Raw genomic sequence first — 17,678 nt, 5'->3', positions numbered from 1 at the left:
TCGAATGTGCTGGTCTACAGAATGGTCAGGAGCTGAGATTCCTGCCCGAGTCTGGGCTTATCATGGAAATATTTGGGCCACACTCTTCCTCCTTCTCTCACTCCAGGGGACAGTGATTAAGAATCCGGATATTTCTCAGTCCACTGTACACTTTCTTTGGACAATAACTAGCACTAACCGGCTCTGCCTGGGGGTGGGGGCTGTCTGACCCACGTGAGGGGTCCATCGGGCAGGCCGTCAGGGTGAAGTAAGAAGGTCATTTCATAATGATAGAGCGGTCAATTTATCATGAGCATCCAATAATTCTAAATGTTTATGGATGTAATAGCAGAGCTTCAAAATAACTAAAGCATACACTGACAGAACGGTAAGAAGAAACAGACAAATTCATAACTACAATCAGAGATTCCAACGTGCCTCCTTCAATAATTGATAGGACAGCAACGTACACATGAGAGATGTGAACAGTGCCATGACACAATTTGACCAAATTGGCAAACAGATCAGGAAGGAAGCAGGGCAATTGTCTTTATTTGCAGTCAACACAACCAGCTATATAAACATATGAAATACTTGGGAATCAATGTGACTAGATACATAGAATCTGCACACTGGAAACTGTTCTTCATTACTGTGAGAAGTTAAAGAAGGCTTAAGTAAATGGAAATATGTGAGAATCAAGTACAAATCTGTTAGAATGAATCGGCACACCACTTTGGAAAACAGTTTGGCCATTTCATGAAATGTAAGGGACAGACCTTCAGAGACAGATAACAGAGCACTAGTGGCCTCAGTGGGGAGAGGAAAGGAGGGATTTCACAGAGGCAAGATCAAAGTTTTGGGGGTGACGGGAAGATTATTCTTTTAAGTGTGATGATAGTTTCACAGGTGTATATGTTTTCAAAATGGATTAAATTGTACATTTAAAATATGCGGTTTGTGACATTTACATCATACTTCCACAAAAGCTGCTTTGAAAACAAATGGAGTGTGCTCACCCGTAGACTGAGACTGTTTCCACGCACCGGTGTTATGAACAACCTACAAAACAGAAGACTCCATGAGGCAGATGGGATATATCCAGGCTCATACATTTAATTTCTAGAATTTTTATCAGAGAATAGAACCAGTTCTTGTTCTGGCCATGATTAATTAATTCATCCTGTTTCTTCTAAGTCAGCCAACAGCTTCATTGCTGAATTTCATGAAAGTTTTTGAGGAATAATGAGCTTATTTGAAATTCAGCATAGCTTCCTGGATGGGGCCCGAGGGCAGTTCTGGCTGTGTTTTGCTGTGGAAAGAGGTCCCTAGAGGGCTCTGTGCAATGATGATGGCTTGGACCATCCTTAAAGGGGAGATGTGAGGAGAGAGCATTTCCCTGGAGGCTGTGCAAGGGGCTGGGAACCTTAGCCTGACTGTTCCTCACACAGTGTCTCTGCCACGTTCTGGAGGAACTCTACCATGGGAGACATGGAGATACCTTTCTGAGGTCCCAGGCACGGAACGTTGCTGCCATCCTGCTAGAGCAGGTGAGTGCCCTGCTGCTAGGAGCATCCTGGGCTCACCCTTTTCCTCTGCTTTGGAGAGGATGGCTTCCCCAGAGTAGGTCACCCCCTGCACCCAGCACGGGAGTCTTTCACATGACAACCTTAGCTGTACAACCTCAGGCTCTCCTGGAACAGTCAGGTTCCTGGATTCTGGAGACAAAGAGGAATCTTTATGGTCAATTGGACACACCCTGTATTTGTCCTGGGGTGAAAGGCCTTTGTTGCTCCCCTGAAACTCTGGGAAAAGGGGAGGAGGTTTCAGCTGCTCTGTCAGCCAGTGGGAAATGCCAGGGCTTCTGTGGTGTGGAGTGGAAATGGACTAGTGACATTTTGCAAAAGAGGGAGACCCTTGTATTTGATTTGTTAGCCGCTATCTTTCTCCCTGTGTGGAGGGGAGGAGGGTTCCTGGGTCCTGTTTTCCTGTTTGCCTCCTAACTAGGCACCACGCTTGTCATGACTTCATGCCCCAGTCTCCTCAGTCACTCCGAGGGGCCCTGATTTCAGTTCTCCAGGACTGATGGCCTTGGTCTCCCCACAGATGCGTGATCATGACAGAGAGCCCCCAGCTGTCTCTTTACAGAGCCAGAGCCTAGCCCAGAGAGCTTTCTACTCCCTGAAAGTGAAAACCTTTGCTTGTCTCCAGGTGTGTGTGTGTGTGTGTGTGCGCACGCGCGCATGCGCGCATGTGCAAAAACATGTGTGTGTACAATCAGGACCACTTTTGTCTCTTTCTGGACCAGAGGGAGCCTGGAGTTCTCCAGGGAGGGTTCCATCCTTCTAGACCAGAAGCTGAGGAATTCTGGAGAGCTTTGCCTAAAATGAAGTGATCTGAAAGGGAACAGGCATTGGCTGGACTCTGCCCCATTTCCCCTTTCTTCTGTGGGGATTCCCAGCTCAGAAAGGAGACAATGTCATTGGCACTGCTGAGCAGGGGCTGGCCTAGGGCAAGGAATGTGGGGGGCCTGGGGAGGGGCACCAAGGCCTACCTCAGAAAAAGCTTTCAGCGGCACCCCTGGCACACGAGAAATGCCACACAAACTGCGCTTCTCTGTCTTCCTCCTTCTTTTCTCCATCCTGCTGGACCCTGATTTATCCTGCCCAGCATTACTTGTTTGCTGGGAGCATGATTTACTCCGTCTTATGGCCTGCTGCCTACACCCCCATGATTCTCTTCTCTTCACACCTTTCTGGTAGGCCAGTTAAGCAGGGATCCTGTATTCCAGCTTCTTAAGAAAGCAGTGAAATCTGCAGATGAAAGAACAGCTATGTCTGCCCTTGAGGCCTTCAGGGTGGTGGTGCCCAGAGGTAAGTGGAAGAGCTGTGGCCCTGGGGCTCCTGGGCTCATTCTTTCCAGGGGAATCTCCTTTCTCTGAGACACAGTGCAGCCTTGTAATTAAAACCACTGTTTTAAACTTAACGTAAACTCTGTGACTCCAAATCCTAGCTTTGCCTCTTACAAGTTGGGCAACCTTGAGCAAATCCCTTTTAGTCTGTGCCTCTGTGTGTACCCATTTGAAAACTGAGGGTTAAAATATTAGCTGCCCGTGGGGGTTTAGTGAGCACACAGGTGCATGTGTGCTGAGAACAGCACCTGTCACGCAGGTTGCTTTATGGTGGTTTATCTCTGACTCTTTTAATGAAGAGCAGGTGTCACCTCCAGGCAAGCACTTATTTTGCACACCCACTCTGTTCTGGACACAGTGCTGGGCACTGAGAACACACATAAGGAAGACTTGGGCCCTGCTCTCTATGAGCTCTCTGGTGGGCAGGGAAGAGGGAGACTGTTTCTGCAGAAACGATGCCAGGCCATGTGCACTGAGTAGCTGCCACCAGTGCCCAGTGACAGTGGGCATGAATGCAGAAAGGTATCCATCAGAGGCTGGGTCAGGCTTCACAGAGGGGTGGACCACAGACAGGGCAGGAGGCCATCCCCAAGGGCGCTCACGGTGACAAAGGGCAAGGTCACATCCAACAGGCTGACGTGCACAGAGGGTGGGAGGGCGGATTGCCTGAGAGGACGTTTGTGTGGGTAGTCATGGAGACTGGCATGCTGGGGCTCCAGGGCCAGCTTGGTGAAAGGACTGTCTCAGGGCATTTCTCTACCTCGGCTGGTCAATTTCCATGCAGTTGGAAGGAGGAAGGGTGGCTGACACCTCTGAAGATGCAGCCTGGCCTTTGAAAACCAGGGCTGCACCTGGATCTCCCACCTGTCCATCCTCCTATGTCTCCTGAAACAAGAGAGGAGGACAGAGGAAGCTGCCCTTCTGCTGCACATCTGTGTTTTCTCTAGTGCCCCTGACAGAGGAGCTGAAGACGGAGGTGATGAACTCCATCCTATTAGTGATTGAGAAGGACCAAAGACCAGTGAGCTCGGGGGTTGTGTGTTTGCACTGGGAGGGTTATTGCATTCTGAGACCTTGAGGTCCACTTCATGGTCCCTTGAGAGAGGGTGGTAAAAGAGGATGAAGGGAGGGCACCCTACCCAAGCCAATTCCAACCTCAGGCCCTTGCCCTTGGGATACATCTGGGTTTTTCAAAGCCCAGGACGAGGCCACTAAGCAGATAGGTGTCTCCAACGTGCCTCCTATGAAGCCTTTTCAGGGCAGCATTGTGCTGTTCTCTAGGAGCCATGGAGCTGCAAATAGTACTGATCGGTGCCCTGAGAACTCAGTTTGTAGAGGGCGCAAATGCCTCAGCATCATGTCCTGGATTGGGGTCTGGGAAGCTGTGTTTTGTACAAGCTTTACAGCCAGGGTTGGAGGCACCAGAGACTCCCAGCTCAGATGCTGCAGGACAGTGTAGGGAGAGAACAGGGCACATTGGCTCTGAGCATTAAATGTAGGGGAGTGGTGTCATCCCAAAAGACAGGGCCCCAGTCTGCCGAAGGCTCATGTAGAGAATGGGCCCTCAGGAGTTGCAGGATTTGTTCCTGGCTTGATTAACAAAGCCCAGAACACAGGGCCTTTCCTGGACTCACGTTTTCCCCTGCCCAGGTATCTCTGAGGACACATAGGGTGGGTAAGCTCAGTGCTGGGAGTTCTCCAGGTAGGTATTGGGAGCTGATGTCAGTCAGAACTCCAGAAGTGGTCACGTTTCATGATGGAACCCTGGCATGGCCACAGGGTTCATTGACGAGTCATAGTGGACTTGGAACCGTGAGACCATGTTCCCCTGGAAGACCTCTCTAACCTGCTGAGGTGCTCTGTGTCCTCACTTGCAGCCCGAGAGGCCAGATGGCCTCCCTGAGGTCCCTTGCTGTCTTGCATATGACAGTCTATGACCCCACAGGTGCCTGTGGCTCTCCTGGGATTCCTTGAGGTGCTGGGACACCATCGATACCTGGACCTTACTCAAGGTGGCATCGTTATGGACTATGTCCTCAGTATCATCATGGCAGACCCATCAGTGAGCGGGGCCAGCCCTGAGGGTCAAGGGAGGCAGCCAGCATGGGGGAGGGCAGAGAGAAAGGGAAGGGTGAGGAACAGAGTGGCAAGAGCTGGGCTGGCAGGATGGGAGGGGTTGGCCTTGACCCAGGACAGTCAGCTGGCCTTAATTTCAGATCTTTGTTCTTTCGTCCTTTCTCCAGAATGAAGAGGACATGTGCTGCCAAAACACGTGTTTAAAGATACTGCAGATGGTACAAACAGCTGGGGTCAAAGAGGCCACCCATGTCCTGCTCCCTTGTCTCCCCGCCCACTCCTCTAACCCCCAGACTGCCTTCCTCTCCCTTCCCTCCATCTCCCCATCTCCATCTCCTTGTGTAAGTCTGAATACCCAATGTCCCAAGTCTCAGTCCCTCTGTAGGGGTCTGGCTGTGACATCTTGAGCGAGTTGCTCTGAGGGCTGCAGTTTCTCCTTCTGTGTAAAATGGGAAGGTGCTCACAGCAGCCTCCAAGTGTTCCTGGGGCCGAGCAGTGGGCACGTGAGCAAGAGGGCCATGAGAGTGTAGCAGGGAGAGCCGAGCAGTGGGCACGTGGGCAAGAGGGCCATGAGAGTGTAGCAGGGAGGGCCCCTCCTCCCTGCAGCATCCCCATTCCCTCTCAGCAACTTCTGTCTCCAGATCTCTCACCTTTCCTCTGCCTCTGGAATGTTCTCCAGTGAACACAATTCAAATTTCGGGAAGGCCCTCTATCTTGCTGAATCCTTTCTGATGCCATTTTAACAAGGACTGTGGTGACATTTTACCAATATGGTGACAGGAGAGACAGGCTGAGACACAAATGGAGACAATGGGAAGGCCTGGGGAAGAGCAACGTGTCCTCAGGCCCTGCCAAAAAAGGCATCTATGCCATGGGTTGGAGGACATCTGATAGGGCTGATGAGGAGTTGTCACTGAAGCCCTGGCATGTCCCCTTCCAGGTGCCCTTGCCTGAGCTTCTCAGCCTGATGTAAGCCTGACCACACCTTGGCCTTCTTGGTGCTGAGTGAGAGTGCCATGGAGGTGGCTCTGAGGGCCCAGGCCCAGGGCAAGGCCCCTGACATCAGCAGCATCCACCACAGAAATGAGTGCTGGGGAACATTCATGGGGTGGTGGCCTTTTAAGCTCCAGCCTCCAGGTATGGGGGTGAGCACAGTCTGAGACCTTGTGATGTATGGCCTGCGGGTCAGTGGTGTAGTGAGGCTAAAGACCACATCTGGTCCCAGACTGGGGAGGAAGATGAAAGGTTAGGGTCAAAGCCTGAGCCCATCTGCCCTCACCAGGGCTAGAAAGCAGCCTTGTCATGAAGACAGCAGCCACACACAAGGTCCTCTGCCCTTTGCTCCCCATTTCAAAGCCCAGAGCCCAGGGGTGGTAAACATACCATCATGGGCACACAGACCTCCCTGTTCTTTTTCCTCCTCTGCCTCAGTTCTGCCTCACTCTTCACACACCCACCCTGACCTCTCATCCCGGGGGTTGACAGATGAGGTGAGGGTGTCCTCACCTCAAAGCTATTTGTTTATTCTATAAGTTGCAATGGCAGTGGTTTATGTTTTAGCCTGAGTGGATAAATACCAGGCCCTGGCACAGCAGCGCCTTCTCCATCTTGCCTTTTCTCCTCCTCGGAAGTCCTGAGCTGGGGTTGTGGTGGGGGGCTGGAGGTGGCCCCAGAGCTTGCCCTGACACTGTCCTGTTCTTTTATCCTCTCTTTGTTATAGTGTTTGAGCTCATATCCCCACAGGGCCTCCTCATCCATCTTGTGGTAAGTGATGCTGGGATAGACATCTCCATCTGTCCGTCCACCTCCCGATCTTTCCACATCAGCTGAGTCCTGCTCGTTACCCTGGGTGTAGAAGAAGGTGTTGGGGCAAGGACTTCCAAAGGGCTTGGAGGAAGACACTGGGCACCAGGGTTGGACTGGGATCAGGGAGAAATGGGAGACTGGAAGGCCTGGCCATTTCCTGTGTGACCTCCCTGTCAGCGTCTCTGTAAAGAAGTCCCCATGCCTTTCTGGACCTCCTTTTCCCAGCAAGTTCTTTTTCAGTTCCTGTCATAGACATTATGAGCACATGGACAGATAAGCCATAGACCTACCCTTGTAAATGCCTATGAGATGTCCTCAGTGTCAGTGAGGGAGGTGACCCTGGGGATGATCTCACCACCCAGAGTAAAGTGTGAAGAGCACACTCACAGAGGAACCCATGGGGAAAAGTGGAGTCTCAGCAGCACAAGGGGGGGCTGCCCAGGATCCCACAGCATGTATAGCATCACAGATGAGGTGGCACCTGAGGGCTTGTGAGGGAACATGTTCCACAGTGGAAAAGAATGGGAGGGCTGAGTGTCCGCTGCACCGTTCTGTGGGTTTGTTCTAATGTTCTTCATTCCTTCCCTCAAATCCCTCCCTCCACTCCTGTGTGCTGCTATTTCCCAGCTGTGCACCCTGAAGACCTACAGGGGAGATGGGTTTGGAGTCAGCGCCCTGAGGCTCCTCCTCACCCTGAATACTGCCATGCACCAAAGTGTGGGCCCACTGTGGGAGAAGGAGATCCCTGAGATGCTGGAGATGCTGTATGGTGAGGGCATCCTGGGAGGTGGAGGGACAGAGGTGGGCAGTGGGGCTGACTCCAGAAGGGTGGGAGTGTCCCTAGGTTGGGAGTCCTGGGGTGGATGTCACAAGTTAGAGGGTGCAACTTACAGGGATGACCAGCCCTGGGACCTGCCCTCTGTGCCTCTGGGTGCTGTCTGGATGGGGCCCACGCTGAGCCCTGCAGTCACCTGGGCTCACATGCAGGCCAGAGCTCTGGGGCTCCAGAGTTCTCAGACCACCTGCCGCCCCTTCCTGTGGGTGGAGTATCAGGGTGAAATGTGGGCCTCAGGACCAGACAGACCCAGCTAGGAATCCTCACTTGGACACCGGCCAGCTGTTTGTGTTTGGTCTATGACGGCTACTCAGGCCTTGGAGCCTCTGAGCGGGGACTATAGTTCTGATGCAGAACTATGGTGAGATGAGATGAGATGCTGGACTCTTGGACCCAGCCGAGTGTCCAGTGTGGGCTCTTTTCTTGCTGGGATCTCGGGTCTGGTGGTCAGCAAGCTTTGTCTCCTGTCACACACACAAAGAGATGCCTGGATCAGGACGCGTGGGAGGCCAGGCTGCTCCAGGTGAGCCACCCCCAAGACCAGTCACCCCCGACATGGCACCCTTTCTACAGTCCAGATGGAAGTGAGGCCCTGGGACCCCCATTGGCAGAGGCCCCCATCAAGGGACCTCCCTGAGCCTAGGAACCTCACTCTGGGCACCCTGGGTTCCTGGTGCCTGCAGCACAGAGGAAAACTGTGGGAGGGCAAAGCCCTCCGATTCAAGCCTTAGTTGAGGGCTCAGGCTCTGCCCTCAACCTCAGCCCCCCTCCATGCTCTGGAGATCCCTCCTTCCATAGACAGGAAGGGAAGAACCTCCCCCCCTTAGGGGTGTCCTTTGGCAAGCAGGTTTGCCCTTCCACATCTCAGCTTACCCATTTGTAAAATGGGAATATTTACTCCTATCATCCAGAAGCAAACGGGAGAATAAGGGAGGGGCTTAAAAGGGAAAGGGTTGTTGGTCCACATCAGGTGACATTACCTTCCTTGTCACTGAGTTGTCATTCTCTGTCCTGACCAGCCCCTGTCCCCTGTGCATTTCAGCTCTTCCCCATTTCTGGAGCTCTTTGCTCCTCTTTCCAGATAACAACTCTGCCACTCGCTAGTCTCATGTCCCACTTCTGTGGACACAAAGCCCTCTGCTGTTGTGTGTGATCCCTTCTCCCTTCATCTTTCTCAGTTTTCCAGCCAGTCATTGCTGGCCATCGAGGATGTCCACTGGCTGGAGGAATTCACACTGGCCATACTGGAGAGGATACAGGATGGCAGGGATGAGGAAGAGCAGAAGGTGGGTCTGAGCGTGTGTCTGGGGAGAAGGGATGTTGGAGTAGAGGGTAGTGGCGGTCTTGGGATGTGCTCATAAGGAAAGGCCATGAGGGAAGAGCACACTAGTGTCCCTATACCATGAGGAATTGAGGGATGGGAGGACAGCGAGCTGGGAGGCTCACCAGGAACCAAAGTAAGATGGAGAGTGTCAGATGGGTGGTATTCAGGCTTCTTCAAGCAAGCCCCATCTTTTGTTCTAACTGGTTCCCCAACTAGCATGTAACAGAGGGGAGCTGGCACTTGGTTGCCGTGAAAAGATTGTGGTCCAAATCAGATCTGTGCAGGTTTGTTCCCACAGTATTTGAAGGCCTCCTTCGTCTTAGGCCTGTGCCTTGTGTCAGGGTCCAGAGCGGAGTCAGAAGTTTGGGAGTTTCTATCTCACAGCTCATGGGCTGAGGAGGGAAGGCCTGGGTCCCCTCCAGCTGCTTCATGTGCTCTGCATGGCAAGTGTCCTAATGTCTCAGTTTCCTCACTTGGGAAGAGAGAAATATGGCCATACATCCCAAGGAAGCTAATGAGGATGGAACAGCAGGATCCCTGTGCGGGCACTTTGTAAACTCAGGAAGCTAAATGCACCTGTCACTGCTACTATCCTTATGTCAATGGTGAGAAAACAGAATCCAGGGGAAGTTAGTGTCTTGAGCAGGTGCGTGGTAGGATTGGTGCATGAATCTGGGTTTCTCCTTTGCTAATCTTATTTACCAGTCACTGAGCAGCACTTTATCTGGGCTTAGGAAGAGGCTCCAGATCAGAACCCTCCTTTCTGGGACTGGCTGTTTGCTCCTCAATCACAAACAAGTATGAATGAACACCTACTGTGTGCAGGGCTTTGTGGGGGTCGATTTGGAATACAAACTAAAGCAAGCAGGGATCCTCACCCACAACCACGTGGTTGGAAATGTGCACTGAGCACTCACAGCTAGCAGGCCCTGTGCTGGGCTCTGGGCATCACAAAAAGACCTGACCCTGGCCTCGGGAGGCCCTTGTGTGCCTGAGGGAATAGGGGAATTAAAGTCACAGGGAGCTATCCCTTGCCTCTCCGTGGGGCTGGAGAGGGCAGCTTTCACAGAGGTGCTCATCCAACTTGTTTATGCTCCTGGTAGAACACAAGATGCTCCTTTCTTTAGCCCTGAAACTCCAGTGTTCTGGGAAACTCCGGGCATGCTGGGGAGATGGATCCCCCTGGGCAGGGGGAGTGAATCCATCTGGGAAGATGAACAGTAAGTTGCCAGCCAAGCAGAGAAGTAATTGCTTTAGGTCAGATATTATAGCATCAGAGACTGAGGTGGAGATGCGAGCACCCTCGGAGAAGCTGGAGTGTGAAGGACGCAGAGAAGGGGAGAAGCTCAGCCAGACTGTGATCTGAGTCCAGGGGAGCGCTGCAGGTCAATTGCACCCCAGCCTCTCCTGACCTGAACCTAGTGAGGGAGCTTTTATACCACCCTCACCCCGACCTGTCTGTCCCTGGTGTCCATGGTTGGTCTGGGGAAAGGAGGGGAGAGGGGGTAAATATAGCTCCCAGGCACATCCAGACAAGGAGGCTGCGATGAAGCTGGGGACGTGCTGGAGAAGACAGTAGCCAGCCAGAAGGAAGGGAGCCTTGGGCCTGGGCATAGCACCAAGGGCGTCTGCCAGTGTGGGGCAAATGTACTCTCAGGGATTTGGGGGTGAACGGAGAGCAAGCCAGACATCTGTCCACCCCTGGGACGTTTTTAGTGCTTCCTATGTCAGTCCTGTGCTAGGTGCCCAGGAGAAGCTACTCTGAGCTCTTTTCATCTTAGATGTGGCAGTGTGGAGAGCCAAGAACCCACCTGACAGGCACAGAAACAAGATCTCAGCGCCAGTGATGAGATCTGAGGGACAGAATAGTGTGGTGCACCCGAGAGTAACTTAGGAGCTCAGGGAAGGCTCACGAGGCAGCGTCTGACCTGTGAGTGACACGGCATCTTGCAGAGTTTAGGGAGAGGGAATCACATGGAGAATTCAGGAAATGCTGGGCTCCGAGGTGCAAGCCTGGACCAGGACATCCCTCTGGGTAGTAGGAGATAGGCAGGGCCCCAGCATCTCAGCAAGGACAGAGGCCATGTCACTGAGGTGATGGAGACAGGAAGAGGAGAGAGATGTACCTGTGGGACCACACGGTTCTGATTTTCACATTATGCAGATGTGAGGACCTGTTTCTATTTATGGCAGGAAGTGGGTAGTGTATAGATCAGGGAAGCTTCCTAAGGCTAGGAGGCCTCTCCCAAAGAGGCTGAAGAGGCAGGAATGCAGTGTTTCCCTCCCTTTGGAGTGAGCCCCTGCCCTGTCAGATTGTGCCTGATCCAGTCCTCATAGAGACCAGGGTGCCTGGTTTAGAGGGGGATGCTGGGAAGGGCCCCCCTCAGCTTCCCTGGACTCACCGCACACTATGGCTGACCTTGCCCTCCCACCGTCCTAGGCTTTCCTGTACAGATTATTTGGCTTTACCCTGCGGACCTCAAGGAATCTGAAACTGGTACAGAAGATGCTGCCTGCCATGCTAAACACCTCCCAAGAGGAGCCGGAAGAGAGGGAGGTAAGGTAGAGGACCCTGGCAGAGGTAGACGCCATGAGTTTTAGAATCAGGATGGCCAAGTGGCCAAGAGCTGGGATCTGGCAAGCCAGAACCCCTGGGTTGGAATCTCAGGTCTGCCACTTACTTGCCGTGTCTTGGGGGTGTTCCTGAACCCATGCGTGCCCCTGTTTCCTCCTCTGGGCCTTCGTCATAGAGTATTTTCTGAAAATCTTTTTATTTCACTCTCAGAGGTAAAAGTTATAAAAAACAAAACCAAAAAACAGTAGAAAGAATTTCTGTAGCCCTTCCCCAAATCTTAACTTGTCCCATGAGTGCATCGTCCTTCTCTCCACTTGTGTTCCTGTTATTGTTTCTTTTATGACTTGATCCCTGAGGTTGCATCCATGGAACTCATTTCCCTTTAAATATGGCAGAGGGTGTTTACAAAAGTAAAGGTATTCTCTCTCATAACCTCAGGAAAGTGACTGAAATCGAGACATTAACATTGCTATGGCGCCATTCAGGAATGTATAGAGCTGATTTGAAAATTCCCAGGTTTCCAAGTAATATTTTCTAGCACAAATGAAAACCTGCTTTTCCTGGTCCAGGATGTACTTTGCAATCCAACAGTGCATTCAGTTGTCCTTTCTCTTCCATCACTGTCAGCCTGGAGCAGTTCCTCAGTCTTCATCTTTTATGATCTTTCCATTTTCAAGTACCCACCATTTACTTTGTAGAACATTTCTCCTGGTGTGTCTCTTGGTTCCTCATGATTAGATTCACTTGTGTATTCTTGGTGGGAATACCACAGACGATGTGGTGTCCGAGGGCAGTTCAGAGGGTGACAGGTGTAAGGGGACTTAGAACAATACCCAGCACAGCCCTTGCTCAGTGTTGGCTGGGGGTAGAGTTGAGAGCAAAGCCCTCTTTCTTCCCTTCTCCAGGGCTCCCCAGAGAACCCTCCCTCTCCATAATGGCTATCATCAGCTTTGTCCTGAGCCCAGGTAGCAGACAGTGTCACTGGAGAGACAAGTCATGGACAGGAAGAAAATCCCTCACTACACAAAAGTGTCTGACTGAAGGCTGCAGGGCTGGGGTGGTGTTACTGAGACAAACGGCTTCTTGAGCAGGATTCAGCTAGTGTAGGAGAAGGAGGGAAACAGGTATCCTCACTTATCAGTGACATTCCGGGCCAACACTGAAGAGTGATGACTTTTGAAATGGATCCGGAGAACACTCCAGTTCTGCATGGACTGGAGTGCAGGCTTCTGAGCCAGGGAAGTCAATGTGGCTCCTGTACCATCACTTAAGGTCAGGCTGCACACAGGAATAAAGATATGAGGAACAGGGGAGTCAGGGATGGGCCCTGGGTTGCTGTGTTATTAAGTAGAAGGACAATTGTTATCCTTCCCTGAGACAAAGAACAGAGAGAGAATGGTGGGCAGGAAGATGATGCTGTTTTAGACTGTAGGGGTTGGGTGACACTGGGTGGAGATGTCCTTGTCACCTGGAGCTGAGATCAGGGTGGATGTCCAGACTTGCGAACCATGATGTTTTTACTGACTGCAAAATGGAGATGATGATATCTCCCCAAAGCCTTTTAGTGCAAGGATCAATGAGATAGCCTATGTGAGGCTGGCACAGACCCAGCACTGATGGGGGAGCTATTGTGACAGTGACAACTGGAATAAGTGGAAAGCTGCGGCTAAGGAAAGGCAGGAGAAGTCAGGGCAGAATAGGGCCCTTTCCAACACTGTGCTGGTACTCACTTCCTAACTAGGCAAAACCTTCCCCTGACCTACTGAAAGGCCAAAAGTCTCTTGGTCCCATGAGCACCTCTCCCTCTCCGGGAGGACATGTGTCCTGGGCCACTACTGCCATCCCCATTATCCCCATAATGCCTCCTCCTGGTGCAGAGGCTTCATGTGGCCTCTCAGCAGGAAGAACACAGTCTGGTTGCAAATACCTAGAGCCTGTGTCTCTGCCGTGGGCTTTCCTGTAGTATCACACTCAGCTCCCCTGGTATGGGGAGCTCTAGACACAGACAGTGCAGACTAACAAGTCACCAGAGCCTGCTATGCATCGGGTTTGAGTTATAGACTGATCCAATCAGGGATTTGCACATCCCCATTATCCTTTGTTTTTCTGGCTCCTGCTAACTCACCTGTATATTCCCACATTCACACTTGGAACCCCAACTTCAATCTGCCAGCACTGAGGACATTTTTACTGAGGTGTCCTCAGGACACACCCAGAACTCTCCCCCACTCCCCACCCCAAACAGGCCCCTTGTTCCACCTGCCCGAGTGGTCCGAGTCCTTGCTGATCTCTGTCTTCTGGGATCAGAAGCAGTAATTCTGTCTGGGAGCCTTCCCTTTGCCTCTCCTGGGCTCTGTCCTTTTGGCCACACAGTGCTGCAGAAAATGTGCCTCAAATTTGCTCTTCTGGGCTTTTTCTGCCCATTCTCCTCTCCCCACTGCTGCTACAGCTCCACCTTGCTCACTCCAAGCTCCAGGCTCCTGCAAATCTAGCACTGCAGCTTTCTTTCTTCAGCCACCATCATGATTATCTACAGGGACCTCATTAGCCACCATGAGATGTTCTCCAACATTTACAAGATCTGAGAGATCGCGAATGGCCTATGCCTGGAGGTGGACGGGAAGATGGTCAGTAGGACAGAGGGTAACATTGAAGACTCGCTCATTGGTTGAAATACTTCCACTGAAGGACCTGAGAACGAAGGTACTGAAAGCACAGTTACCACTGGTGTTGATATTGTGATATTGTCATTAACCATCACTTTAGGAAACCAGCTTCACAATAGAAGCCTACAAGCAGTACATCAAAGATTACATGAAGTCAATCAAAGGCAAACTTGAAGAACAGAGACCAGAAAGAGTAAAACCTTTTATGACAGGGGCTGTAGAACAATTCAAGCACTTCCTGGCTAATTTCAAAAACTACCAGTACTTTCTTGGTGAAAATATGAATCCAGATGGCATGGTTGCTCTCCTGGACTCCCGTGAGCATGGTGTGACCCCATATATGACTTTCTTCAAGGATGGTTTAGAAATGGAAAAATGTTAACAAATTTGGCAATTTCTTTGGATCTATCACCTGTCATAACTGGCTGCTGCTTGTCACCCACACAACACCAGGGCTTAAGACAAATGGCACTGATGTCATCTCGAGCTCTTCATTTATTTTGACCTTGATTTATTTGGAGTGGAGGTATTGTTTTTAAGGAAAAACATGTCACGTAGGTTGTTTAAAAATAAACTGCATTTAAACTCGTTCAAGAGAATGCCTTTTAGGTTAATACACGTTTAAACTAAATCTATCCTGTAGTGTTCGTGGAGAAGCTAAAGACTGGTTGTAGGCCACTACTAGAAAGCATAAAAGACTGTCGTCAGATAAATTCTACAGTGGAAATCTCTACTGAGACTGGAATATAAAAAAATCCAAAGTTTTAATTCTGAGTTACAGTAAAGGGAGAGACCATGGTCATAGCAGTGCCAACACTTGAAGTGGAGCCTTAACACATTTCATCACCTACAACAGAAGTAGTAACTGTGGCAGAAATTACCAAGAGATAAAAAGAGACGAATTCAGTTGAAAAAAATTTTTTTTTTTGTTCTTCTCTCCCATTTCCACTTTGGACCCCTTCTCTGAATTCCTGGTGTACATAAGAATTCTCTCCTCTGCAATGTGGGGTCCAGACTCCCAAGATCGTGCACATCTGTGACTCTGATTTTTTTTTTTAATCGTAGAAACTCCTAACACCTTTCAGAATCATTTGCTTTATAAATTTCTCCTTACACAGATGTTTGCTTCTCCATCTGGATTTGAAAGAGTTGAGACCTCAGGGGCCAAAATCCCCTCTGTGTCCCTTTCCTCCCCTTCTTGTCTGGATCCCTGCCTCTGGAAGCACAGCAGGGGCTCAGCTCACCCTTAGCTGTGTCCTGATGGGCTTTCCTTGTTATAGGGCATCGCCAAGGCAGTAGCTGTTGTGTCCCTGGGACACCTAACGGTGGTTCTGGATGAACTCGAAGTGTATGGCACTAAACTCACTGACAGGGACACGTCATCCATCCTCAAACTGGCCAAGGTGACAGCATCCCTGGGAGTGCAGCCAGCATTCTGCACAGGGCCTGAGGCTCCCCTCACCACAGCCCCTGTACTTCTCTGAGGCCTTTGGCTACCCAGAATGCCCCCTCCCTCTGATTGAGTGCCCCCCCTGCTTTCCCTACTCCCTCATGCCTGTGGTTCAGCACACACCCCCACCCCCCAAATCCTTCCCATCCACAGCCCATCTTCCCTCCCAGGCCCTCAAGGCAATCTTCTCCTTTCTGAGCCTCCAGGTCCTCCTCAGGGGAGGAGGATGAGGGAGGAGAAGGCAAGTCCCCTTTCCACCTACAGGAGTATCAGCAAAGGGAGTGGGGGCTGGTCTGCCACACCATCTACCTAAGCTATGGCATGATGATGTCTGTGGCCAAGGACACCCTCTCCTGCCATGTGGACACCATCCTGGCCTTGGCCGTGCTGCATTACCAGGAGTGCATTGTGAAGAAGGTACTTCCTGCTCCCTCTGCCCACACCCCAGCCCCGCCTGTGCCCCTCTGCCCTGAATGGAAAGATGTGCGACCGAGAAGGGACTTCAGGGGGCAGGGCTGCCAGTCACTTCCTCTCCCACCTCAGTCCTCAGAGCCTCAGTCTTGCAGCTCTGAACCTCTAACTGGCCCCAGGGGGTACACTCATTTGAGGTCTGTTCAAAGTGTCTCCTTCCTCCTGGTTACTCATGCCCACTTTTTGGACTCCTAGGAAGGAAGGAGCTATGCCTAAATTTCCTAACTTGTCCCCAGGGACAAGCACCAGGGGAGACAGAGGCAAACCCTAACACCTTTCCTGCCTCTGCTGCTGTCCAGTGAGCCTGAGGGCAGGGGAGCGGCCCTTCCCATTCCCAGTCCACCTGCCACCAAGCTGGCCATGCTCAGGGCAGAAGGTGCTCAGTGGAGAAGTGCTACCTTGAGAGACAAGGAGGCCAGATCCACCTTAATGCCAGAGCGCCATGAAGGGGCAGTTCCTGAGGGTACCAAAGAGATGGGTGGCCCGTTCCCCTTACAGGGCTGCCATAGGCTGACGGTGAACTGGATGAAGTGGAAGTGTACGACACTAAACTCACTGACATTTATAGCTATGCTCAGAGGGAAGATTTAGGGATGTGGGCTAGGGAAGTCCTTGGACCGCTCAGCTCCTCATTTTCCCAGATTGTATATGGGTGGACGTCCCTGGCCCCAGGGTCTCTTTGGCCCTGGGAGGACTCTGAGCACACTCGTTGGTTCAGGACAAGACTCTGAAACTTGAGTACCTGGATACCCTGACCCAGATGACAAGCATCCTGAGCACCCAGCTCATTCCCTTGCCATGCAAGTTTCCCCACAAACAGGACATTGTGACCTCCATGGCAGTAAGCACCACTCAGGAGGCGGGGCAGAGAACAGGGCGGAGGGAGGACGGTCCCCAGGGAAAGCCTCAGTAGGGTTACTAGGCCAGGCCTGGAAGAGAGAAGCCTAGAGTTTCCAGCCTTTTGTTCCTGCTGCCATCCTTCTTTTCCATGCTCCAGGTGGGGGTGAGTACTGTGGGGCGAGGCTGGGAGTGGGGGTGCTGTCCCAGTGAACATGCTCATTGGAAGTCCCTGAAGGTTTCAGGTCTCACCTTCTAGTGAGCAGGGCCTGGGGTGGGAGGAGGGAGAGGAAGGTGAGATGAGCATGTTCATGGTCCTCCTGGTCTCTGGGACGGGGTGTTACAGGCGCTAATCAGGGAGGAGCCACTGGACTGCATATCTAGCTCCATTAGGCAGAAGGCAATGAACGTCATCTCTGACCTCAGGTAGCAACCTGCCACTGCTCTCTGCCTTCCTTGCTGTAGCTTCAGTTCTGACCTCTTCCCTGGTCCCTCTCCACCTCTCATCTTCTGCTTCACCTTTTTTTCCCCATTATTATTTTATTAAATCATAGCTATGTACATTAATGCAATCATGGGGTACAATGTGTTGTTTTTTTTTTTTTATTAAATTATAGCTGTGTACATTAGTATGATCATGGGGCACCATACACTTGGTTCATAAACCGTTTGACACATTTTCATCACACTAGTTAACATACCCTTCCTGGCATTTTCTTAGTTATTTTGCTAAGACTTTACATTCCAC

At 51.4% G+C, this 17,678-nt stretch overlaps 1 protein-coding gene and 1 pseudogene across 1 annotated transcript; both read left to right on the top strand.

Moving 5' to 3' along the window:
- The first annotated feature begins 7,983 nt into the window (after nucleotides 1–7,983).
- Nucleotides 7,984–17,089, top strand: LOC128578978 (maestro heat-like repeat family member 5). The gene is made up of 6 exons (XM_053581306.1): nucleotides 7,984–8,130; nucleotides 8,786–8,893; nucleotides 11,372–11,488; nucleotides 15,453–15,575; nucleotides 15,887–16,039; nucleotides 16,812–17,089. Exons 1-6 carry the CDS (start codon nucleotides 7,984–7,986, stop codon nucleotides 17,004–17,006), a joined length of 843 nt encoding a protein of 280 aa, XP_053437281.1. The 3' UTR covers nucleotides 17,007–17,089.
- On the top strand, nucleotides 14,029–14,554 carry LOC128579165 (translationally-controlled tumor protein-like; annotated as a pseudogene).
- Nucleotides 17,090–17,678: the final 589 nt, after the last annotated feature.

Source organism: Nycticebus coucang, chromosome Y (genome assembly GCF_027406575.1).
Source record: "Nycticebus coucang isolate mNycCou1 chromosome Y, mNycCou1.pri, whole genome shotgun sequence".
Lineage (NCBI taxonomy): Eukaryota > Metazoa > Chordata > Mammalia > Primates > Lorisidae > Nycticebus > Nycticebus coucang.
The sequence above is the reverse complement of the archived record's forward strand: the minus strand, read 5'-3'. Positions and strand labels throughout refer to the sequence as shown.

Excerpts from the sequence above, each read along its gene's own strand:
- LOC128578978 (XM_053581306.1), top strand. The coding sequence starts at position 7,984 with ATGCTGGACTCTTGGACCCAGCCGAGTGTCCAGTGTGGGCTCTTTTCT. Across the intron at positions 8,894-11,371 it reads GGGATGAGGAAGAGCAGAAG|GCTTTCCTGTACAGATTATT; the intron begins GTGGGTCTGAGC and ends CCACCGTCCTAG. Across the intron at positions 15,576-15,886 it reads CCATCCTCAAACTGGCCAAG|GAGTATCAGCAAAGGGAGTG; the intron begins GTGACAGCATCC and ends TTCCACCTACAG.